Source organism: Perna viridis, chromosome 11 (assembly GCF_037379345.1).
Source record: "Perna viridis isolate PV_CMFRI_1.1 ecotype Kerala chromosome 11, ASM3737934v1, whole genome shotgun sequence".
In the NCBI taxonomy this organism is placed as follows: domain Eukaryota; kingdom Metazoa; phylum Mollusca; class Bivalvia; order Mytilida; family Mytilidae; genus Perna; species Perna viridis.
In genome coordinates, this window is record NC_142455.1 from 5,585,734 (window position 1) to 5,613,198 (window position 27,465).

At 32.6% G+C, this 27,465-nt stretch overlaps 1 protein-coding gene across 3 annotated transcripts; it reads left to right on the plus strand.

The window, feature by feature from the left end:
- The first annotated feature begins 796 nt into the window (after positions 1 to 796).
- Positions 797 to 25,579, plus strand: LOC148602718 (SNF2 related chromatin remodeling annealing helicase 1-like). Of its 3 annotated transcripts, none has more exons than XM_088552387.1 (17): positions 797 to 868; positions 3,987 to 4,993; positions 5,288 to 5,338; positions 6,216 to 6,399; positions 7,014 to 7,164; positions 8,640 to 8,798; positions 9,811 to 9,876; positions 11,229 to 11,366; positions 12,465 to 12,544; positions 13,381 to 13,513; positions 14,551 to 14,621; positions 16,089 to 16,188; positions 17,303 to 17,488; positions 19,259 to 19,359; positions 21,466 to 21,553; positions 22,565 to 22,679; positions 23,578 to 25,579. In XM_088552387.1, exons 2-17 carry the CDS (start codon positions 4,048 to 4,050, stop codon positions 23,796 to 23,798), a joined length of 2,790 nt encoding a protein of 929 aa, XP_088408513.1. In that variant the 5' UTR covers positions 797 to 868; positions 3,987 to 4,047; the 3' UTR covers positions 23,799 to 25,579. The 3 variants fall into 3 exon arrangements, with proteins under 3 accessions (XP_088408513.1, XP_088408514.1, XP_088408515.1); XM_088552388.1 differs by lacking the exon at positions 797 to 868 and adding an exon at positions 1,280 to 1,403 and having other exon boundaries at positions 23,578 to 23,942; XM_088552389.1 differs by lacking the exon at positions 797 to 868 and adding an exon at positions 3,663 to 3,787 and having other exon boundaries at positions 23,578 to 23,942.
- Positions 25,580 to 27,465: the final 1,886 nt, after the last annotated feature.

A 27,465-nucleotide genomic window follows, 5' to 3' on the forward strand; every position in this document is an offset into this window, starting at 1 on the left:
GCGCCTGTCTTGTCCTGCTCCCTTTGGCGTACATTCCATACACTGCTACAAAACCAGGTCTTGCTTAAGAACGTGAGTAGTTGTTTCAGTTGCTGGGATGCGTTGACTGCTGACTGGATAAGCTGCATGAATGCTGATCTTATATGTTGTGGTGGCAAGAAAGGCAGTGCAAGAATCTTACGGATGAAGATGTGAGTTGTCTGCTTCTGGTTGTAGGCGGTCTTCAAACCAAGAGTTTTAAAAACCGACCAATTACTACTTCAAAGAAGGTAATTTGTGTTAATTAATGGCAATTTAAAACAGTTTATATTAATTTAACTAATAAATTAATTGCTGCTTATCTGCCGAGTAAGGTTATGTGTATCGCCTTCCGATATTAATTGAATTTGATTAATAACAAATAAAACCTAATTTATTTTAATATTTTCATTTCTTTAAATAAAAATGTAGTTATAAATATCAGTTGAGACATATCATATCTTTTGATAAAACAAGTTGTTATAAAATTAAATAAAGACGAAAAATGACTTTTATTATATGGCCGAACTGGTACATGGCCGAAACAACCAAGACCGAACTTGCTCCATGGCCGAAACGTCTTGTTTCCTATTTTGATGATAGTGTTAAGTAATTATATTAAAATTGTTTCCAAATAAATTAACTATAAATTTTCCGTGAAAAATCTTTCAACTTCAATTATCATCGGACTTATGAGTAAACGAAATCGTACTTCATATAATGCTGGGAACGAAATGATATGAAGGGGACGAAGTAGCACTGGTTTTACGCGTAAATCGTTACCGTCCCCTGTAGCGAATAACCGCCTCATTTGAAAAAAAAAAAAAACTGTGAAAATTTGTCAATCTCGGTAAGGCTATGTTTTCCCTAGAATTGACAGACTTGTCAAATTTATTCTATACATGGTTTAACATTTTTTCGCTATTTTTCACTTGTTTGTGACTATAATTGATCAAATTAACGATTAAAAAAGTGACTAGTAATATAGTTAAAAAATGGCATGAAGACATTGAAGTACAAATGAAGTATCTGACAAAAATTAATTTCATAGGCAATACTATTCGCCCAATAGTTGTTAAGTTTGATGCTTTGTTTAGTTTTCATCGAACTGTCTTGCAATTCATTGAAAGGCTTGTGGGAAGTTTCATTTATGAGCTTCAAAATATACGATTTAACCCATTTATGGAAGGCAGCGGCTGCTCATCCACGATTCCATATGTTTTTGAGGCAAACCCAATGTATGGACGATTAGCCTGAAGGGGCTCCTCATCCATGAATGCATGGACAAGCAGCCACAGCCTTTATGGAAATATCTTTCTCTTATGATATACGGGGACGCATTTATACATTCACATGTTTAGGTGGACTAGAGGACACAAAACTTGGTAAGACCTAAAAAATTCCGTGTTTCTGGTAACATTTCCTTCAAAATTAGGGTCCATATGGCCTATAAAGAAATATGTGTTTCCAGTAACTCGACTGACCCTAGTTTGTGCCCCGACCCTAACTTTTTATGGCATCAGCAAAAAAAAATCCAGAATTTTGGCGTTTTCCGTCGTCGATTTGCATTTTAGTGTATTTAAATTGCTCTGAGCAGTGTTCTCCCAAGGCCCTTAAAGCTCTGCGTTATCGAGATCAATACTGTGCTATCTTGCCACCAGCGCTGTGCTATAAACTTAAATTTGAGGATTAAAAATCAATTACAACAGGAAATGTGTGTGCCCCAAAGTCATTTACGGCATCCTTCAAGGTAATCAATTTGCAGTAAACATGCTAAGGCCATGTGAGCTATTGCCATCACTTGGCGTCCATCGTCGTCGTCGTCATTAACAATTATACAAAACTCTTCTCCTGTGAAACTACTTGGCTAATTAGAACCAAACTTGGTATGAATGTTCCTTGGGGTATCCTGCATAGAACTGATGTGGGGATTTTTGATTCGTCAAAACACATGGCCGCCATTACTAAAAATATAACATAGGGGTCAGACACTAGTTTTTCACATATATCTCCTAAACTGTTAGGTTTTGCTGAATTCTGACATGGGTAAAAGTGTTCAGCATGATGAGATCTATTTTAGTTTTAATCCCTTAAGCCATATTGGAGTTATTGCCCTTTTTCAACGATTTTTGCTATTTATAATGTTAGTTCTTTCAAAAATCTTCTCCTCTGATACTACTTGACCAATTGAGACCGAACGTGGTATGAATGTTCCTTGGGGTATACTGCATAGAATTGATGTGGGGATTTTTGATTCGTTGAAAAACATGGCCACCGTTACTAAAAATAGAACATAGGGGTCAGACACTAGTTTTTCACAGATATCTCCAAAACCGTTAGGTTTATCCAAATTCCTTCAATAGCTGAAATGATCCATATTATTAGGACTACAAAAGTCTTCAGACTCCTTGTAAGAGTTATTGCCGTTGGAAGGGGAAAAATGACTTCTTTTTTTAAAAGTTTTTAGTCAATATCTTGACAACTATGATATATTAAAAGAAACTTTCAATTGTTGAAAAGATCTTGTGATAGTCCTACCAAAGACTTCTTGAGTCAAAATTGTTGGACAACTTCTTGTTTAATTTATTGCTGTTGAAAGGCAAAATTCAACAAGGTGAGCGATTCAGGCTCCTGGGAGCCTCTTGTTTGAATTCATGTAACTTCTTGCCTAGCCCTAACGGTTTTTTAAAACTGTTACGATAACCAGCACATGTAACAGCAACAGAGACAATTGTGTTAATGTTAGGCCTGCCAGTCATCTAGCAAAGTAAATGAAAGTACAAAAATTATTGATAAATTGGTTTGTGAACTGCTAAAACTGCTTTATGGACCCTCCCCTTTTTGCTTCTCAATGTCATGCTTTGTTTGACACTGAAAGGAGTAGTTTGGGCTGATGATCGGCCCTGGGGCATGGAATTGGTTAATCCCAGATTCAAAGCAATATTACATGTTTGTAGCCTTCAGATTTAATTTTTTCTAGTCTCTGGACTCTCATAGTTATTGATTGTTACATGTTTCTTAAGATTTTTAAGGTAAGCTGGTAAAGGAATTTTGTCCTGCAATTATGTCACTGCTATTTGCAAAGCCTTTCTGTGATGTTGGGTTTAGCCAGAAACCTCATTTATTGTTATTTGAATAATAAAAAAAACCTGTATGGACTTGCTGTGTATTTTGCATTTTTCTTAAGCATAACCATATTTTGATATGAGACAGGTCACCAGGTATGACCTGTAAGAGGATGAAGTTGAAACATGCCCTTTACAGTTTCACTAAATGTACATCAACATGGGTTATTTTTTTTTTTGAGTAAACAAAACTTTAAGATGTGTGCTATAATCAGAGCTATACATTTTTTTTTAAGAATTGGCACTGGTAGTGATATAAACAGATACAACTTTTTTTTCAAAGAATTGACGCTGGTAGTGATATAAACAGAAATATGTACATCTTGCATTCACCATATAAGGTCTTTCATAATGAAGTGTTCGTTTTGCTGTTTTCTCTCAACTTAGTGGATAGGAAAGGTGTTGAATTATTTTTTTCTTAAATATGCTGAAAAATTCTAAATGTATTAAAGAATAATCACGGGAACCAAGATTCCAGTGGAAATCAGAAGAATCTAATCCAAGGACAAAGACCACACATGGAAAACTGACAAACACAACAAAGAACATACAGTAACTAAAATAATACATACAAAGTACCAAAAGTAAATGACCAACTCAGACTCCACTAAAAACTGTGAGCATGGACCAGGTGCACTGGTATGGTAAGTGTCCTCTGCTTTTCTAGAAATACCCTATTAAAAATAGAAAAAAAAATCTATTTTTAGAAATGGAGAAAAAAAACTTTTCTGTAAATTGATTTTTCCTTTTATGAATTAAAAATAAATCCAACATATTACTTTAAAAGCATGAATTAATCGTTTAAACATTGACATGTTTACAGTGTGTAAATTTGTGTTTTAGGAATATGTAGCAGGAAATAGATGTGGTACACTAGACATGTTTGATAGGTCCATTTAACAAAATGTCTACAAGTGGAGGTCTAACTGAAGAACAAAAGAGAAGAATAGAAGAAAATAAACAAAAAGCATTAGCAAAGAGAGCCCTGAAGTCTTCTCAGAGTCCAGTTAAATCAAGTAATGCAGGCTCTTGGAAGAAATGTAACAATGCAGTCAGTACAATCTCTAAAACTAGTAATCAGCAACCAACAGGCAGTTGGCAGGGAAAGACAAGTTCATACAGCAGTAGTTCTCAAGGAAGTCAGCCTAGTTTTACTGGAAACAGAGGAGGCCAGTATGCTCAGCAATCATTATATCAACGAAGTACCTTAAGCAATCAGATAAATAAGCATAGCGCTCAAACTTTGGTTAACCAAAATGCAGGTGGAGTTTCATCAAATAATAACACATCTAATTCATCTGCTTCTGGAACATATAAACCATATTCCACAAACCAGTCATCAAATTCTTCCTCAAATACTTCATATAAACCATTTAACAATGTATCTAGTGCCAATTCATCTTCAAACACAAGCACTGGTGGTGTTTATAAACCTTTTGATAGTGCCCAGGGATTGTCTAGCACAAACAGTGCTAGTAGTACAAACAAACTTCTCAGTGATACAATTAATGTCCAGGGAAGTTCAGATACAAATGATGCTAGTAATAGTAACAGACCATTCAGTGCTCAAGTTTCTTCAAGCACAAACAGCGGTAGTAGTGCTAACAGAGAATTCAGTACTCAAGGACCTTCGAGCACAAACAGTGCTAATAAACCTTATGGTGTTACAAATAACCGTGTTCCATCCACAACCTCACAAGGTGCACACAAACAAGTAAATATGTTTATGGGTAATGTGAAACCAGTGAAGGGACAGTGTATTCTGATTTCTAGAGAGAGGTTTGAGGTTAAAGTTGGATTTAGTCAACCTCTGATTGAGTTGTTCAAAAGAATGACAACAAAACTATATGGTAAGATATATATATGTTGTAAGATTTTGTGGCAGAACTTTTTATCAATATTGAATGCTAAAAATTGTTTGTGAATGTATACTAAATGAGGAGCAGTGTCATGTACTCTTTGCTCAAAATGTCATGTCAAGAATCTCTAAAACAATGAATTAAAAAATAATTAAAATATTTCTTAAATTTAATTATTTTTTTTCGTCAATTAATTTTGTATTTCCTTCTAATATACATGTATCGAGATTGTCTATTCATTGTAATTGCAAAAATGTATTACTGGCCAATGTTTTGTGCTTGTAGATGCAGCAACAAAGAAGTGGTCATTCAAACTAGAGGAGTACGAAATATTTAGTAAGTGATTTCACTTTGTTAACACAGCCATAAGGTAAGGCCAAATTGTAAAATTATTTTTTTTGTAATAGCCCATCCAACTTGTCATAAACTTCCTGTCTGAAAAGTTTTTATTGATGGAATATTGTTGAACTTTTTTTAAAAGTTTCTGCATTTTTTATTGGTGATTTATTTCTTTCACTTTAAAAGCTGTTATGATTTTTTAATGCTAAGTTTCTCAACATCAACAACAAAAAAATATTGCTCTAATGCACATCCTTAAATTAATCTTAAAGTTTAGACTTGGAATGATTTGGAAGGGTAAAAAGTATTTACCTATCTACATTTTTGTACCATTTCAATCTTTTTTTTAACACTAGGGCTATGGCAATCAGAAATATTTTTGGTGTGGCCTAACTGGTTTTACTTTTTGAGTTCAACATTAATATGACTTTAGGATTGCTTTTGAGGGATTTTGTTATTTGTGCTAGAATAAAGATATTGTTGATGATATCCTGACCAATGGGAATATGACACACACTGTGCATCTGTGTTAAAAAGTACAAACAATCACTACACATCATTTCTGATATACACAAAATGTACCAGTACTTCATTTCTGCCAGAATGATTTAGAGCCATTGATGTTTTAGAGCATCCATACGATGTTGCTGACGCTCCACCCCTATTATTACCTATTAAAGTGTCTAACGCATTATTTACATAGCATATTAGAAAGTATTTTGAGGGTCTTAGTTAGCTTTTATCTTCCTCAATAGTGCTGACATAACATCACTGGCAATAGAATTTCAATTAATTGACTTTTGATTAATATTCATGATATGAAAAATGAGCAGTTTTCAGTTCTTTTTACCTTATTGAATAAACTATTTTTCAGTGAAAGAAGCTTTAGTATTGAGACCACATGTCACAATAGAGGCACTGCCCAAAGCTATTCTTCAAGTGTTCAGCTCACAGTTAAAGGGCAACTATCCTAGTCGAGATATTCCGAGTGCTGATCTTTCTGAAGTTGATGTTTCATTAGTCAGTTCATTGTTACCATTCCAGAGGGAGGGAGTTAAGTAAGTGTATTATATTGCCCATTTTTATACTGCAAAGGTATTAATTTTCACAGATATTGTCATATGAACATATTTGCGGGTATATGTACTATTTTCTGCACTTTTCAGTCCACTGTGAAAATAGCGTAAATTTGATAATTCTTGATATCATTTAATCCTAGGAGTTCAGTCATTGTGTACAACAAGAGGCCCTGGCACATTAAAATTTTATGAATTACTTAAGTCTTAGGATTTTCTTAACACCTTTCATTATTTTAGACCAAACATTATTGTAAGTGTAATTTTTTTTAATCTAAATCCATTTAAGAATCTTAAACATAATATGGTCTGCGAAAATATTTCTGTTGATTTATGAGAAATGGTTTCACCCACAGAACTTATTTTAGTGTAAGGAGGTAGACCTAGGGTGAGGAACATAACTCTTGAAATCAGTGATATGTTTGTATCATATTCAATTTCTCCAGAGCCTATCTTCCATTTGAAACAAAATGAAATCTATCCATGTTACTTTGATGCTTACATGAGATTAATTTGTAAGAGTTGTGTCCCTTACCTTAGGTCTACTTTTTTAAACTGTATTAAAAATGAATAACTGATGCTGTATTTCTTTTCAGCTTTGGTGTGTCTAAGAACGGCAAGGCTTTGATAGCAGATGATATGGGTTTAGGAAAAACAATACAAGCAATTTGTTTATCCTGTTACTATAGAACTGAGTGGCCGTTGCTTGTTATTGTACCATCTTCAGTGAGATTTGACTGGGCACAGGTACATGTATACAAACTTAACATAGATTTGACTGGGCACGGATACATGTATGCAAATATAACATAGATTTGACCGGGCACAGGTACATGTATACAAACATAACATAGATTTGACAGGGCACAGGTACATGCATACAAACGTAACATTGATTTGACAGGGCACAGGTACATGCATACAAATGTAATATAGATTTGACTGGGCACTGGTACATGCATACAAACATAACATAGATTTGACAGGGCCCTTAAGAACATGTATTTAAGGAATGTTTCTAAATTTTGATCAGCAGTTTACTCCTATGAACTGTGTGAATGATGTCACAGAACAAAACCAGGTTATACAAAATACCTGCTTTGCTTGAAGAGAATCAACCAATTAGAGAGATTATTACAAATAAAATTGAAGTACATTGTAAATAAAAAAATAACAAAACTTGAATGTGCATACGTCAATTTAAAATCTAATTTAGCCCAGAGGAAGTTTTAGTAAATTCATTTTAAAAAATAAAGAAATTGACATTTTTGTTTATGTAATCCTATTACAAAAAATTCTCCATGTGAAAAGCAAATGGGAGAAGTGAATACAAACAAGGAGAAGATTTATGTCATTTCTTCCTCTAGATAAGGCCTGGTGTCCATGTATACTACAATTTTTTACATTACAAAAATATCATATATTATTCCAACCTTAGACAAGGTATACAATGCCACATTCACAGCTTATGATTTATATTTCATGAGCCAAAGGTGAATGGAATATAAATCAAAAGCTGTTAAATGAGACATTATATACCCATTCTAAGGCCAGAATAACTATTGTATTTTAGTGAACATCTTTGTATTTAGTAAAAATAAAATTGAAAGTTTTTACTTGTACATTTAGCGAAGTCTCCCTGACACCTTCCTTACCTATCTTTTTATTCTTTCATTTTTTGTATTTTTTATGAAAAAAAAAGTTTTTTTTCTTAAAGTAATTGACACGGAAGTACGTGTTTAGTTAATTTGTAATGGGAAAGCATGATTTGACTCATAAAATTATACTCCGCCACCAAGGAGCCTGCCCCTAAGTGTAACCAAGCTCTTGAATCTTTCCTGGCTTCCTTTTTCCTGGTGGTGTCCAATGTAAGCTATCTTTGGTGTTCTCTAATTTGGAATTCTTAGCACATGACCTAGCCATCTAAAGTGATGCTGCTTACTTTATGTTGTAATATTATTTCGATTGGAAGATTGATGTTGCTAATCTTCTTAGACCAAAAGATTTAAAATTTTTTACAAAGGTAGTTGTTATGGAATCCCTCTATTTTTGTAAGTTGCTCTTTATTATCCTCCAACATTCAAAGTTGTACAGAAGGACTGATTTAACATTACTGTTGAAAATCTTCAGCTTGGTGTTGATACTGATGTTTTTGGACTTCCAGATTGGCTGAAGTCACAGAAGGCTGTACAAGCTTTTAATGAATATTTTGCCATTTTCAGCAAATAAGAAGATGGGTACCCAGCATTGACCCCCAGGAGATTTCTGTAGCAGTGACGGGGAAAGATTCATCTTCTAGTCAAGTCAACATTGTGACCTATGACCTTGTTGCAAGGAAAGCTAAATACCTGCAGGACAAACATTTCCAAGTTGTTGTTGTGGTATGTTAATGGGTTTTACTGTGAGTAATTTAATTCAGTGTTTGTCTCTGTAAGAATCAGGCAGTGGGTGAAACATGGTAAGACAAAACCCACCATTTTGATAGTGTAATTTGACTACTTGTATCATCAGAATAGGAAAAAAAACACAGAATTTTCCGTACCTTTTTAGTTAAGGAGGTAGACCTAGGGTAAGGGACACAACTCTTAAAAATTATTGGAACTTTTGTATTCAGCATTTTACATCAATCTTATGTAACCATCTAATTAACTTGGATTCATTTTATTCTGTTTCAAACAAAAGCTTGAGAGGCTTTGATGAAATGGAATAAAATACAAATATATCCCTGATTTCATGAGTTATGTCCCTTATCCTAGGTCTACCTCCTTAATTGAGTTATCATTTCATTGAAAAGCTCTGAAAATGAATATTTTAAGGGCAGATAACTCTATCAAATACCTTGTTTTTCTAACATTCTATAAAAAAATTTTCGAACAAATACAGTAATGCAGGGATCAAATAGTGGTCATTTTAAAAGGAGAAATCATCTTTGAGTGAAAAAGTGTTGTCAGACGAGTTGGTTTTTGACAAACATGTTTCTGATTTTACCCATTATGCGTGGTTCTTACAAAGACTTGCACTTGAAAAAAAAATTGGTCTCCTCTTGATTACTGAATGAAATGTTTTAGGTAGTTAACTGGACAGTTTTCAAGGTGATTTTAAGCCTATCATTTCATTAGTAATTTTATTTAAGTTTGGTAGAAAGTTTATCTTTGTCAACTCCAAATGGATGTGTTATTTTTTCTAACTTTCATTTGTTTTCTAAGTGAATGTTCTGATTTTACACATCAGTAAATTCTTGAAAAAAAGTGTTTAGTCCTTTATAAATTATTTTAAAAGGAATCCTCACTAACGATATATAAAATCATGTTTTGGTCTAAAAACACAAAATTGCAAAAGAAATTGCATTCAAATATAACTGAATTGACATTACTTCTGCAAACTTCGTTACAGGATGAATGCCATTTATTAAAAAATTACAAGACAGCCAGATGTAAAGCAGCTATGCCAATACTACAGGTAGGAATGCTATTAGAACAATGTAGATGAAACTTAAATATAATGGTGACCACCTTTGTGATCTGGTATGAGTATGTCAGCTTTTAATGTGGGAGGTCTCGAGTTTGATCCCTTGCAGGGTCATATCAAAAACTTTAAAATTAGTTTTTACTGCCTCTTTGGCTAGAACTTTGCATATAGGAGAAAGAATGTGGATTGTAAGCTCAGAATGGGTAGATACACCTTTTTGCAAGTTGTCTTTTCTGAGTGCTATAGCTCATTAAAAGCCTGGATCAGTGTGGCTAACTAGTACAAAGCTGGGTTTGTTCAATAGACCTTTTTCATATTCCTGTCTATGACTGTGTTTTTTATAAAAAAAATTAAGCAAAGGGAGGGAATTCTCATACCTGACAGACTGGTTTACTGTCCAATTGGAACAAGGGATAGCAGTAGACTTAAAATTCAAATATTTAACTTATTGGAGCTGTGTCTTGTGTTGATGGGTGAAGTCTATTTGAATAACTTGCTAAAATGGCTTGCATTTGGATATTAAACTTTCAGTACAATCAATAGTTAAAATACATTGTACATGATTTACAGACTTCCTGTTCAAAAGTGACTCTTCATAAATATGCAAATAACACTAATGGCACTTTAATTTAATTCCCACACCATCAAGAATTCTACTTAGAACATTTTTTTTCTTAGAAAGATACTACCTTTAATGCCAGTGAATGATTTAGTTATAGATGTTAACCTTCTGAAGCTCTGGAGCAGAACTATCTCACTCTCAAATTTTATTCAAAACAGGAGATTTGCTGAGGTATTGTTTTCGCGACATATGTTTAATGTTTAACAATGGAACTTATTTCAATTTGAATCCAATTTCACCGCACCACTTTCTCATGACATACCTCTACACTGAAAGAAAAGCACAATGTTTCCTTATATTACAATGAAATTAATGATCTTTATGACATATTTCTGATTATAATTGAAGTTATTTATTATGATTTCAAGCTGAAAAGATTAAATAAGAGGGGAGAATTTTTTAGTTCATTCCTAATTCTCTTGCTTTGACATTAGCATATAAGCAGGAGATTGATAAATCCAGGAGGAAATATTGGGAGTCTCCTACGTAAAACCAGAAACTTAAGACCTATGGATTTAGTACTATTCCCATACTGTATTCAAACTAGAAATGAGATGAGTTTTCTTCTTTTTCATGTGACCAACAAAAATTTCTGTAATTTCCATTGGCACATAAGGTCACATTAGAGTTTTTTTCAGTAGCACCAGTTATCCAAAATTTAGCAAATACTACAATTTTTTAACTATAAAAAAATCATTATTTGATATTCCATATTTTATAGAATGCCCGTAGAGTGATATTATTGAGTGGTACACCAGCTCTGTCAAGGCCATCGGAACTGTACACTCAGATTTCGGCAGTTACGCCATTTCTTTTCAAATATCAGGATTTTGGTGTTAGATACTGTGATGGCAAACAGGTATAGTATTTTGAATTATCAGTACAATACTAGTTTTATCTTTTTTTAAAAAGTTTTGCAATTAAAACTTAATTGAGGTGAAATAATGATACTGCCTAAGTTGAGGACATAACCTTCTTGTTGGTTTAAACCGGATCTGGAGCTGTCATGTCAGTTGACTGGTAGTAGTTCTTTGTGCATTTTAATAACATACAATTTTATTTGTTTTAACAAAGGACTCAGACTTTTTTGAAGCAATTTCAGGTATGTTATTGTGAAATATTTTTTCCACAGTGGCCAGATTTAAAAGGGAAATTGTTATGATCATACCAAAGTACTTTAACCCTGTCACATTTTATGGCCTATCCCAGTCAGGAATTTTTGCCTCTGTATGTATTGTTTTGTTTTCACGTCCAGTGAGTTTTATTTTATTGGAGAATATAAGGCAATTATTTAGTTGTACCTGTGTATAATGTTGTTTTGGGGCCAGCTGCAGCCTGCCCTATGGGGTGAAGATTTCCTTGTTGTTCATTGAAGAACCATAGGTTGCCTTAAGCTGACATTTTTTTCAAAATGATGGGGTTGTTGTCCCTGACATATTCATAATATTCACTCTCCTCATTCTTTTATATTCAGATATGATCACCCTTTTCTATGTCAAAATAGATTCTTTTAATGGGTTATGCAGAATCTCTATTTTATATCCCACTTAATGAGTGAGTAGTATATTGAATTCCTTGTCCTTCTGTCTGTCTATCAGAATTTTGGCCACAGATCAATTTCAATTTGGACATGTTGCTTTATATAGATGGGACATATGTTGTAAGAGACTTTGAATACGACCGGAATCAACTTTCTGTATGAGTGGGGTATACCTATTACAACATGTGCATCTTCATATTGATGAAGCCAATCTACTGGTATAGCACATTTAAATTTATAAATAAAGTATTTTGAAATATTTTAGTATTGCACCAAGATTTAATCTGTACAATGGGTATTCCAACCACTACAAAGCCAAATTTTACTCATTTTGACACAAGGGTCATGGTCACTGTTACTGAAAATAGATTTTCAAAAGCAGGAAACCTATAGCACTGCTCTTATTTTTATTTTTAGCAACCTTGGGGTTGGGATTTCTCAGGATCATCAAACATGGCAGAATTACAGATTTTATTGGAAGAAAGGATCATGATAAGGTTTGTTTTGTATACTGCATATGACTCGGGTTTACCATGAGTTAACCATGGGAGATTACCTGCTGCCTTTGTATTACAGTGCAGTGCAACTGAGTCATATTAAGTGGACAATATGTATTGCTTTAGTTACATTCTAATGTTCAAATTTGGGATCAACCCATATTGAAAAAAAAAATGGTTTCAAGGTGTCTTGAATAGGAAGGTAAATTTTCACAGATGAGTTGTTCACTGTTAAATGTTCACCATGATCACTTTATACCTTCTGCTTTCAAAGCAGATTAAGCAATTAATCTTAAGAATTTTTACTTTTAGAATGCACAAGAACCATATGTATATTAATAAACAGATATAGCATTAAATGTATAAAAAAATTTGGTCAAATGGCCATAGAGATTAATTTATACTTCTTATTTTTCAAAATTTTGATGACTTAAAAAAAAATATATATACACCTATTTGTTTGTATAAGATCCATCATCCAGCCCAACATACATGTATGTATACAATCCAAATGATACATGCACATGGGCAGTACCCAAATGGTAGGGCTTTATATACAGTCTCCTTGCTACCTTTTATTTTTACACATGGTATGGTCCAAAATTTCCCCTTTAATTCACCAGTTATTTCATAAAATCATAATGGAATGCACTAGTATTCTTTTAAAGGAAGATAACGCTGATCTTGCATACACATTTTATTTAAATTTCACTGAAAATTTTCTAGAAGGCTTCAGATGAAAAATCCTGGTCCAGCTGATAAATAAAAGATCTCAAGCTAATTAACATAAAAAATGAATATGTGTATCTAAAACTTTTGTCTATCACAATTTTAAGGAGATTAAAGAAGAATGTACTAACCCAGCTTCCATCCAAGGTCAGGCAGATGGTCCTCCTGGATCCAAGTGCTATCAAATCTACTAAGGACCTGAAAAAAGCTTCAAAAGTTATGGATCTGAAAAGTCTCAAGGTATTTCCATGTGCTGTTACAGGACATACCATTTACATTCAGGGGATGGAGTTGGTCTTCTTTCTTTTGAACTTCTCTAAGTAGTTAGCAAGTCAGTTGTGAGGGTGATTTAAATTTTTTGATGACTCGCATGTTGATACGTTACATAAGCATTTGACTCTGGTAGAAAGTTTGAATTTTAAGGGAAATTTTAATATCAACTCAATCCCCTGATTATTTTATCCTCATTATTGTATGCACTGTAAATCATAAAGCCCTTGTCACTATAGCAGTCTCTGTACACTGACAGTCAATGGGTCTGTGAATCATTCATTTGTTATTTTAAAACCATTTATACTGAAGTGATGAAAATGTGCATGAATGTTTCTCAGCATTTAAAAGTGTGTCATGAATTAGGCCACAGTTTACAGGTCAATGTCAAGCAAAGGTCGTGAACTTAAGCTACAGCATTGAACTTGTTTTGTTACATTTTAGTTCAACTCCATATCATGTTGTCTATAAAGTATCTTCAAATCATTGACCTCATTGACCTCTGAGGTCAAATGGTATTTTCCTAGTGTGATAAAATCAAATTTTTATTAAGTTTGTAGTGTTCAAAAAGACAGGGTATATTTTCTTGCATTTATAAACTTAAAAGAGTAATCAAGGGATCCAAGATTCTAGCAGAAATCAAAAGAATGTAATCCAGGGATAAAGACCAGACAGGGAAAGCAGATGCACAACAAAATACATAAAATAACCAAAATAATAGGTACAAAGCAACGAAAGTAAATGAGCAACTTGGACTTCACTAAAAACTGGATGTATGGAAAAGGTTCACCAGTAGGGTAAGCGTTGTCTGCTTTTCTAGAAACACCTGCTGAAATGCTCATAAAAAATTGGAGGTAGATGAAAGAGGAAAGGAATACTATGACACGTTGAACAAATTGGTTCTCATGGTGCAAATGGATACACTCTAAACATTTGAAGTAGGGGTTATTCTTTTCTTTAGCTTGCTCATATTTTTTTTGATTAATTTTGGTGGTGTTTTTTTTCAGGGAATGGAAAGAAGAGGTGCTTTGTTGGAGTATTTTCACCATACAAGTACTGCTAAAGTTCAGGCAGTCAAGTAGGTGTATTAGTTTTTCTGTCATTATTTATCTTCATATTTAAAAATTTGAAAAGGGATGTAATGCCTTATGGTTAATTGATTAATCCAGTCTCATAAAATTAATAACTTTGCTCTAAGATTCTCTCCTGAATATCTCTTTAGAGGGTGCCTCATTACTAATTTGTTTTGCTATATCTTAAATACCTCCGTGATCATTTTTCTGTCTATGAAAAATGTGAAGCTGTCTTAACATGTTTTTGGGCATTACAAAAAGTAAAAAAATGGCTACGTCCTCATTGGTTTTCATGAAAAATGGCTTGAGAATCAATGAATCAAGAAATAAACACAGACGGTCCTTAGATCTTTCTTGTTTTATGTTGTTTTTTCTTTGTTAGTGCTGAAAAAGAATTACCAATTGCCTCACATTGACACTATATTTTTTCTGTCTATAAAGAAATTATCTCAATCACTTGATCTAGTAATTCACATTAGGTGACTTGCTTAGTGGGATAATTTTCATAAGTGTATGCATGCCTTAGGGCTGTTTTATTTATGATAACAAAACCTCTGTTAACATACTGTGAAAGTACTTCTATTTGTAGATACCAATTTTCGTGGATTAGGGAAGAAACACAAGTTCGTGGATTCTTTAATTCGTGGTTTTGAAATTTTCAGTTTACTCATCTTTGGAAATCTCCTTTTTGTTGGAAACCAAATTTCGTGCTTTGGCCTATCCATGAAAACCTGGAAAATTGGTACCCTACGATCAATAGTACTTTCACAGTATAATGCCATATGGGGATGGAGGGCTACAATATCGTAAATAAGGTTTTTTGATTTCAACTTTAAGTCTTGCATTATATGCATTAGACCATAAAAAAACTGTTGTTGACATCACTGGCAAATGGTAAAATTAGGTTGAAGAGATGGTGGACCAAATAATGCTTATCCACTCAAAAACATGGTAAATTGTACTATTGAAATTAAATTACATTTCTAAGAAAGAAATTGAAAAAAAATAATGAAATACTAGGTGTTTGGTGTTATGATTTTAATAATTAAACATGACTAAAACAGTTTTTTTATGCAGAAATGTGCCAATGTCTATTGTTTATTGTAAAATTAAGAAATAAATCACAGAAACTCTATTTCATCATTGTTCTACCACAGACTGGCCGTTTATGTCGCATTATTTTACTCCGAGTGATATTGAAGGGTTAAAGAAAGACATAAATGGCCAGCCCATGGTAAAACAATGATAAAATGGAGTTTCTGTGATTTATTTTGATTCTAATGGGACTTGTTTCTTAATATTTTTGAATATTTGCAGCCTATGTGTTGCAAGAAATGTTAGTTATGTTTTTATCACTTGTTTACCATGGCAGTGGTCTAAAGTGCTTTGAAGCATGTCATATTAGAATTTAAAAAAAAAAAAAAAGTATGCCTGATAAAAAAAATTCTTAAGTAACTCTGGTATAATTTTAGAGATTATTTACAAGACCTGATTGAAGCTGACAGGAAGTTCCTATTATTTGCTCACCACCAAGAGTTCCTGGATTCTATTGAGGAACTAGCAAGATCTAAGGTACTTCTACATGTAGTATAATACATGTATAAACTTGAAAGTCTATTGATGATGAATAAGTTGACAAAATATTAATACATGTACTTTTTTATAAACATTAAAAAAAACATAAATAATACTTATATAAAGAAAAACTATTACAAAAAAGGTGTGGACAGACAAACAGACACCATGATCACTTTATACCTTCTGCTTTCAAAGCATGGGGTATCATAAGCAATCAATCTTAAGAATTTTTACTTTAAGAATGCACAAGAACCATATGTATATTAAACAGATATAGCATTAAATGTATAAAAAAAATTGGTCAAATGGCCATAGAGATTAATTTATACTACTTATTTTTCAAAATTTTGATGACTTAAGAAGAAAATATATATACACCTATTTGTTTGTATAAGATCCATCATCCAGCCCAACATACATGTATGTATACAATCCAAATGATACATGTACATGGGCAGTACCCAAATGGTAGGGCTTTATATACAGTGGATTCCTGTTAATTGCATAATCTGTCTGGAACAAATATGCAATTGACAGAAACTGTCATTTCAAGAGAAAATATCTTATATTTTCAATATTTAATTGGGGGTATATTCTTTCCTTTTCAGGGCTCGTGTCTAATAAGATTCCTGCTTTAATGTCTAGTAAAAATAAAAACAAAAGTAAAAATGTTGTAAAAACAAATTTCCTAAGAAAACTGAGTGACATGTATTTCACTAATGATGAATTGTTGTTTTACCCATTAAAAAATATTTATGCAATTAAGAGGAATTTTCTCATTTTTGGCCTTATGTTATGCAAATAAGAGGATTTTTTTACATGGATATGATGGTAAATGTTTTTGTTTTTTGAGTTTTTATTCAATTAACAGGTATGTGACTACATTGTAAATGAAATCCACTGTACTATTTTATAGCTTTTGAACAAAGTTTTGAATATGATGAATAAAAAAGGAGTGATTTTATTTTAAAAAACATAAAGGAGCATAAAGTTTGACTGCTTTTTTTTGCAGTAGAACAAAAGTTACGTATCTCTTATAAATATGCATGCTTTAGCAGATTTTTATGTGATGTACACTTTTCAATGCTAAAGTATCTTTCAAATTCAGTTGGGAACCAACTACATTAGAATAGATGGCAAGACTTCTCCTGAACAAAGGAATTTTTTCTGTCGAAAGTTCCAAGATAATCCAGACTTCAAGATGGCCATTTTATCCATCACCGCTGCCAATGCTGGTATCAATCTGTCGTCAGCTAGTCTAGTTGTCTTTGGTGAGCTGTTCTGGAATCCTGGGGTGAGTAGATAATACATTTTATAGCCATTTGAATTAAACTTATACCACTTTCAGTATTAATCTAGGTAGACTGGGTGATTCAAACTCAGATATTTAGTCTCCCAAGGTGAATATGACATCTCTTTACAATTCAAAGACTGTTTATGAAAGATCGTATTAGTGTGCAGCTATAAATAAGAAGTAGGAAACTTATGTATAATGTAGGACAAAATTTGACCTAAAAAATTGTTTAATTCACTAAGTAACCTACCCACATTTGTAATGAAAGTGGTATTGGATCAATTCAATGTACCAGACATGACAAAAGGCCATACTCGTAGCATTCTAGAGGACAACGTAATTATAAGCATGAATTATTAAAACAATATAAAGTACTTTTTTAAGGTGTCTATTCTCATAGTATTTAAACATTTATGTTTTGAAGCTAAGCTATTGGAAAGAGACAGTAATTGTTATACTGGAATGATTACAACTAAACAAAGTTTAAATCTTGACGATACATAAAGAATCACTGCAGCTTTAAGCTGAGGCAGAAAATATAACAGTGGTGAGATGTTGTGTTCTGTCGAGATGTTAAAAAGTGGCATTATTTTGAATATCAGCATCATTACAGTCAATTTTAGGAGGTAGACCTAGGGTAAGGGCCATAACTCCAGGCTTTCAAGCGGGGCCTAATTTGTCTAGTTTTTCTTATTATTCAAAAGCAGCCCTAATTTTCCTAATAAAAGCAGAAGAATCTTAAAAAAAACCCCTATTTTTGTTGAGAAATTCCTTATTTTTCAAATTTTTAAATTTTTAAATTGTAATTTCCCTTTGTATTGTTTGTATTAATGGAATCTAGCTTAGTCTCCTTTCAGAAAATGAATATTATGATCAAATAAACACCTCAGTAGACATTTTGGTGGTCATTAGCAGATGCTGAATACAACTGTTGATGACCACTTACATGATCTTCTGGTTTGGTAAATAGCTTTTATATTGTTGTCTTTAGCCAGTGGTAAGTAACTTGTTTTTCTTTTAATATTATAATTGAAAAAGAAAGAATGTCATCCCTTATTTTTGTGTTAAAAGCCCTAAACAATCCTAAATTTAGCCCTTATTTTTAAGAATTTGGCCCTAAAAGTACCCCTTAATTTTTACAAAAAGTCACTTGAAAGTCTGTAGTTCTTGAAATCAGTGATATGTTTGTATCATAATCAATTTCACCAAAGCTTAACAAGCTTTCCTTTAAAACAGAGTGAAATCAGTCCAAGTTACTTTGATGCTTGCATGAGATTGATGTGAAATGCTGAATACAAACATCCCAGTAATTTGTAAGAGTTGTGTCCCTTACCCTTGGTCTCCCTCCTTAATGTTACATTGTCATTGTCAATTATACATTACATGTATACACATTATAGCTTGGGGTTAAAGTACTTTGATGTGATCATAACCCCCTTCCTTTTTTAAATCTGTCCACTTTGGTAAAAAAAAAATAAAAATTAAACACACCAAAAAATCAGCTACATTCCTTGAAAATTTTATCTGTTTGCTTGAGTAAAGGTACTGAAATGAACAATTATAATATTCCTGTAATTATTTTTTTATTGCACTTAAACAACAGACTGCAATTTTTTAGTAGTCTTATCCCACCAGAGTAATAAGTTAAAACATTTCTTTAAATAGATAGAAAACAATGTATTATTTTTCCACTAAAAGTCTTTTCTGATTTTGTCGTTTTCTGCATCTCTGTTGTTCTCCATATCTCATCTCTGATTGTCTATCTACCAGATTTTAGTACAGGCTGAAGACAGAGCCCACAGGATGGGACAACAGGACATGGTCAGTGTACAATACCTTGTGGCCCAGAATACTGCTGATGATCAAATATGGTAATGCTAGTTTCTGGTTTTCGGAATGTTTCAGTGATCATGAATATCATAACAAAACAAAAAGTCTTTGAGCCAGTGCCCACTAGTGATACCCCGCAGTGTAACTTAAGTACACGATCCAAATGTAAACAGAGTCGCCAGACAGGAAATAGTCGTCACCCAAGACCTTAATATGGTATTCTTGTAAAAAGCTTGTGTTGTGCAGTACCTAAAATTCTTGTAAAAAGCTTGTGTTGTGCAGTACCTAAAATTCTTGTAAAAACAAAAAAAGAAACAAGTTCAAAAATATGTATTTGTTAATCCTGCACTACCAATTGCAATTTGGGTGTTACACCTCTAAATAACCATATGGAAACTGGCATGATTAGTTACCCCAGCCTCTACCATCCTTTTTGACATGACTGAAACTTTTGCAAAGTACATGTAATTGGTTTCCACAACAAGACTTGAGGTGTTTTGCTTTTATGATGAAACCTGCAATCATTTGAAGTGTAACAGAAAAAGAAAACATCCAACGATTGTATAAATAGTCTGAAGGTCAAAGGTGGAAGTTGTCAGTATTTAGGCCATTCATAGTAATTTCCTGGTTCTCAGTCCATTTTTCATAAAAAAATGAGGGACAGATGCCTTCCTGGTCTTATCTCTGATCCTCTCCAAAAAAGGTGGTGAAAGTGCTTTTTACAATATTTAAAGCCTGAAAAATTTTATGAGGAAAGTGCTTTATCCCAATAAAAATTGGTAATAAGGTCCTGTAAGGCCAAATAACAATAATAAGTTATTGAATTCCCCACCTGGCCTTAATAATTGACACAGATAAAACAAAAATTAGGGCGCAAATTTCAAAATCAGGATTTCCTTCGTGTCATTTTCTATTTCTGAGATACTAAAACACACAAATCTTGCATTTCTTAATGACAAAAATGGTGTTTCTTCTCTGAAACAGGGATTGAATTTCAGAATTTTTCCACTAGCTAAATTAAGCAAATGCTGAAAATTGATACTTGCTAAATTGAAGAATTCCACTAGCAAATTTTAGAAAGTAGAAATAATTTCTACTAGCAAAATTGAATTTCAACTTGTATTTAGCACGTATTTCACCTTGAATTTGATCACTATGAAACTGTTGTGGCTATGGATTTAGAACATATCTATACTTCACATAGCTAGAATTAAGCTAGCAAATATCTGGTAAGGAATAAAAAATAAGTAATAAAATACTCCCAACTGCTCCATTTTTTTTGGTGAAGGTTGGATGAGAATGTACCATCTTTTAAAATTTACTTTCCTTGGACTAAAAGAGACAAGGCAAGATATGAGAATCAAACTATTTACTGAGTTGTATAAGGCAAGAATGGTTATAAATTTTTGATGTAATAATTTCTGCTGATTTCTCAGTAAATATAACTGACTGGAAAATAGTACCTGCAAAATTGATTTTTAACACTTTGAAACATAAAACATTTTTCAAAATTGTGAAAATAAATACCCACAAATAAGTTAATTTGATGGAACACACAACAAATTTTAACCAAGAAAATTGGAACATTAAGTTTTTTTAGCTGTAGGTGTTTCCTCTTGTTTACATACTGCCTATGGTTAAATTATATTCTGTGTGGTATACTGTAATCAGTTTATCTGTCTGTCTGTCTTCATAAATCCATCTTAATTTTGTCACAATTATCTGGACTCTCATTGGATGGATTCATTTTTTTTAGTACTGTAAACATACTTATTTTTTCTGATTTCGCTCAGAAAACCACAAAAAATAGCATATGCGAAATTGATTTTTAACACTATATAATGCTAATAATTTTTTTGAAACCACGAAAATTGATACCTGCAAAAATGCTCACTTGACAGAATCTGCGAAAATTAATAGGTTTACAGTATATGTTACAAGTGATTTTAGTGATTTTAGTGATTGTTCAAAATGAACTCCCTTTAGCAAGCTTTAATCACTAAAATATTGGCTTACATGAGACAAAATGATCTCAAATTTGGTATGTGGTTGTATATATTGTACTCAGTTTTGGTTGCTATCTGAATAGATTGTCATATGAGTCGGGGTAGTTAGCATGATGATACAACTTCAAGTGTTTTTTGTAGGCCTTTAGTACAAAAGAAATTGGATGTTTTGAATAAGGCTGGATTGAGCAAAGATAATTTTTCTGAAGCTGATACAACAAGACACAAGGTATTTTGAATGTACCTATAATTTTATAAAATAATTAAATAATTTTATTTTATGTTATAAAACCATAAATCTAAAGCGTTGGAATAGTACTGTGAAAGTACTATTGTTCTATGCATACTAATTTTCGTTGTTTTCATGGATGAGCCAAACCATGGAATTTGGTTCCAAATAAAAAAGAGATTCCCATAGGATGTGTATACTGAAAAACTCAAAACCACAAATTTAAGAATCCACGAACTTGTGTATCTTCCCTAATCCAAGAAAATTGGAATCCATGAATTAAAATACTTATACAGTGTTAAATTGGATTAGTGAAATAACTTTAACTAACTGCTTTTAAAGAATTTAAGAAATATAAACATGTACTTTTATTAATTATATAAAAATGTGTCTATTAGTAGTACTAATTTTCGTGGTTTTCATTGGTTTGCTAAACCATGAAATTTGGCTCCCAACAGAAAGGAGATTTGTATACTGAAAACCTCAATTCCATGAATTCAAGAATCCACGAACTTGTGTTTCTTCCCTTATCCACGAATTAAAGTACTTTCACAGCATACTATATTTTTACTTAACAATAGTCCTTGTCATATTCAGATCTGTACTTTGGAGAAAATCATACATTTATCTTTCACTAAATTCAACCAAATCAAACAAAATCAAGAACGATAACTCTTGCAAAGTGTCTATTCCTTGTACAATCTATATATTTTTTTATCTCAAAAGCGCAACGACCAAAAGAAAAAACTAAGACTGGTTATGTGGTCAGTAACTGTATCTGAACAAGAAATAAATTGGAGTTCATTGGGTTTTTGACATGCATGAATCACCTCTTGTCTGGTTTTTATAAAGACTGCACTTAATGAGGTGCAAAGTTGTGAATATGACATCACTAATAAGAAAAGTGATCTCTACTATGCCCCAGTTTTTTTTTCTTTTAATCATCTACATTGTTTCTATCCACATGTTTGATAATTCAGATATGCTGTTAAGGATTTTGAAAATTTGCAGGATAGTAAACAGTCTGATTTGATGCAGTTCTTCGAAGAATCCTTTATCGAAGAAGATGACAGCTTTATTGCAGAAAACTCAAATGAAAGTGAAGGCCTGTCATCTGGTAAAACTGGTAATGAATTTTTTTTATTTCATATCAGTAGAAAATCCAGTACTTTCAATTGGATAAAACCTTTACACTTGGTATTAATTAATCTGCAGTATAAAGTTTTACCAGTCAATATCATAATGTGATAATGCCAGGTTAAAAATTTAGAGTTACATCCCCCTTATTAAAACGCATTCATGATCAACAGTTGTCAATGTAAATATGCAGACACACAATTTGCATGGCTTTCTGAAAAAAAAATCGAAGTTATGGTTCCTCAATGAAATGAACATTATAGTTGTTGATAAACTGGTCAATATCGTGATATTTAGACTGCCCGTAGGACAGTGATAACGACCTTGCCTACGGCTCAGTCATTATCATGGTCTTAGTCAGTACCACTGTCCTGTGGGCAGTATGAATATCACGATATTTTATCGACAACTATGATATAAATAGCTAACCTTATTTAAGTAAAAAAAATATACAATGCAAAATTCTTCAGTTTTTGTTGCAAAATATTCTGCAACTTAAATTGATATTGATATTTGGTGTGATGTTTCACCTTGGTGGGTTTTTTTCTGAGTGTAAGTATTTTGCATAGTTGAATGAATAATCAAGGGACATAGACCAGACATGGAAAACAGACATACACAACAAAGAACATAAAGTAACTAAAGTCATACATACAAAGTAACAAAAGCAGATGAGCAACCCAGACTCCACTGAAACCTGGGAGTTGTCATTAACCACTTGCAGGTCAAATCACTCTGTTTCATTAGTAGTACAAAAATACACTGAATCTAGATCTTGTCTGCACAGTCTGTACCAACCTGATATAAGAGCATGAAAAAAATTAGCCCACAGTTTATAAGTAATCATACATTATATGCTCTCTCTCTCTCTCTTTTTTTTTTTTTAGAAATGTCTCATGTAAAGGTCAAAAAGAACGAAAAGGATGGATCACTGTTTAGTTATTTCTCTAGCAAAAAAGCTACTCAATCTAAAGGAAGTGACAAAACAGATTTAAAGGGAGACAACTTGCCGAATTTTCAGAAGGGAGATAACCTTGACTTTGAAATGGATGATGAATGGGATGATATTGAATTTGATGAACCGCAACAGAAGAAATTTAGAGTTTGAATTATAATGCAGCATTTTGAAACATTGTCAAGAAAAAAATTTATATATGATAGTGTTATAGAAGAAAGACTTAATTAATTTTTTTCAGACTGTAATTTCTAGAATATCATATGTATTTTTGGTACAAGAAGTTGGTCATTATTTGTTTGTTATCTTTCAATATTGGTCCTTTGTTGTAAGTTGGAGAAGGCCTATTTCAGAAACATTGGGTGTGTGCCATCTCCAAATTTGTATGTTTATGAAGTCATACTATGTGTTTTGGGGTATACAAAACAAAGAAAAACAGTGTCCTTCTGAAACTGTCTGTAACCTTTAGCAATTTTGTTGCTATTTGAAATTTTACAGGTAGATTTATTTTAAAGTTGTGTCTCTTTGAAAAAAATGTTACATAAATTTAGCTAAAATTGAAATATGTGGGGTATTTCTTGGGTTTGACACTTTTCTCATTAGGTAGCCCACAGGACTTTCTGATAAATAATTTAGATAGCCCAAAGGACTACTAATTAAAATTTTGTGGCAATCATCTCTCAAATAAGGTATTCACATGACTACTGGACTTCTGTTGGTGTAGAACCCTGATTTCAGTTAACTAATATAAAGCTGTTCACCACAAGGATTTTGAAGGACTGAGGTCTATTTAGTATTTGAAGGTAGAAAGTTCCTTTTTGTTATATCTTTCTACTGATATCTGTGTCCTCTTCATATACCTGCCTTAATAAATGGGACATACTGTATGACATGGTAAAACTTGGCAGTTTTGAAGTAAAAGTATACTAAATTTCTAATTTTGGCAGATGTTAATTGGTGCATTGGGCACTGAAGCCCTGAATAATTTTTTTTTTGGAATTATTTTGGTGTTTTTAGGCAGGCCACTAAAATATGCGAAAATTAGCACCCATTATGCACTATTATGATATACTGTTTTTTGAGTCCACCCTTTGCATTTCACATTCAAACTCAAAACTGCTCAGACCAATTTTCATGAAATTTTAGTTGTTTGTTTTAGTGTTGGAAACTCCATTTCTGTTAATAAATTCAAATTTTACATCTCTGAGTTATGGGTCTTAAATCATTTAAAGTTGATATCCATATTTGTGTATCATGTCAGATTTTTACTATTTATATTATGTATTTGGATTTATACATATGTGGGGGATATTTATTTTTTGGATATTCTATTTAAGGAGTGCTCCAAATTATTATCAGTCAAATATTTTCAAACTTAAATTTTAATCATTCATATTATGTGATTGTGTGGATGCATATTGTTGGATATTTGGATAGTTTAATGAAGGAGTGCTCTTATTCGCTATCGGTCAAATTTATTTCAACAAACTTAAGTTGGACAGACATATCTTTGACTGATTGCTCTTGATTTAGTTACCTCCATATTTGTTTTTTTTCGATCACATGAATATTTTATGTTCACCTGAAATACGTGTCATAATTTAGTGTACATTTTTAGATTCTTTAAAGAAATTATTTTGAAGGAAAAAATTCATGGACAAATGGCGAATGCAGATTTCTTTCTTATGACTAAATATAGTGTTATAGCTAATCTTTACAACTATTTTTCCTATTCTTCATTGGTCAGTTATCATTTACAGAATGGTCAAGCCAATCGATCAAACTAAAATCCAGTTACTTCTAACATTAGGAGACTAAAAATCAATTTGTGCATGTATATTCTATGGAGTACTTAAGTAGTAGTTTTTCTGTGAATCATGCATAATCTGAAAAATGTGATATACCTTAAAAAAAAATAAAATAAAAAATAAAAATATGTAGGCTTTCTAACCATGAACATTTTGCATGATTCTTATCTAGAACACCACTTAAGCTTTGTGTCTACTTGAACATGGACATTTGTTATAACATTTATTTTTGTTCCTCAGATGCGATTCATATCTGTGAGAAATTTGAAAATGTAAACCTGTCATCTGTATTCACTAATTTGTCTGAAATCAGTCACCAGTATGTTTTTAATCTGTCAAAGCACTGCACCATTCTGTACAGAGACTGTAAGAATGTCAGGTATCAAAGTCAAAGGTCAGTTGTGATATATTTTTTTGTATATTTCTGCATTGTTGTAAAGAGGAAACAATATTAAACACATGTATGTTGTTTTGTTATTATTTCTTGTACAAAGTATTGTTACAAAAATTTATATAAAATGTTCCAATTTTTTTTTTAAAGTTTTTATGTATACCAGCCTTTTTTAAAGAGAATATTGACAAACGTGGTGGTTCTTGGGACAAGAAGCTTAAAACTTGAAGAATGCAGGTGATTGATTCGATCTATGTGTAATTCCCACCAAGGACTTGAAAAAAACATAGTCATGGCTTCTTTGTCTAGTATGCAGAAGATTAGAGATAGACGGACATGTATTTGGCTAGGTGACTATCAACACTCCATCCCACTACCATCTGAATTTGAAATTTCTGCCGCTGAAGTTTGAGTTCTACAGGTCTTTGTGTTACGAAAAAAGACTATATACTGATATAGGATAGAGCTTTGGTTATCGAGCTCGTGGCTACTATCTTACAGCATATCTTGATAAGATGTTTGTCATCTTGTAGGCTCAGTATTAACTCATGTATTAAATCAGCAATACTCTAGGTAGACACTTTAATCTCTGTTTGGATACCAAGTGGCATATTTGAGTGAGACTAATTTAACACATAATTATTCCTTATTTAAATCATAATAAATGAGCGAAATAGAATTGAGAACCACAATGAATAGAATCAAATAAAGATGACAGAGTCCAAAATGTCCGGAAATGTTCAATTCAAATTCATATATAACGAGCATTAAAATGCTTGGCTATAATTGCCAGGGTTTTCCACCAATTATAAAACTTTAATTGTTGGATTACACGTACTAATATCTTTTGGGATTCGGGGCTGAAGATATTTTTTTTTTGTTTTGACCATCACCGAATCATCCCTTATTAAAATGCTCTATTTGTATTGTTTTGGTTTTGAGGCCAAGAAGTATTCGAATACGTACACCCTCTATTTGAAAGAGCAATCAGGGGAATCAAGGTTATAGCGGTACTCAAAAGAATGTAATCCAGGGACAAAGACCAGACATGGAAAACAGACATACACAACAAAGAACATAAAGTAATTAAAATCATACAAACAATTAACAAAAACAAATGAGCAACTCGGACTCCACTAAAAATTAGGAGCATGGACCAGGTGCAACGGTAGGGTAAGCGTTTTCTAGAAACGCTCGCCGAGTTGCTCATAAAAAGTCAAGTCCGGGGTAGACAAACGCGGAAAGGAAAACTATGACCAGTTGAATAAATCAGTTATTGTGCAGATGGATACACCATAACGATCCACGAGTTCATGATGACGACCATAAAACATGTAGTGATGACTTCAATCTTGTAGCAACATAACCCTGTTCCAGAAGCCTATATTTGTTAGAGTTCTAGCGCGATACAAAAAGTCTGCGTAGTTTCGGCAAGCTCTGGCATAACGTATGAGGAGTTGTTATGTGAACACTCCATACGCAGGTGCTGAAGGAATGTTGCCACTGATGAAAGGAAAGTTGACAATTCTGAATGAAAAGTCATCACGTTTGTCGTAAAGTTTGGTCAATAGTTTTCCTTTACCATTAGTTTCTAAGTGTAGGTCAAGATATGAGGCTGACT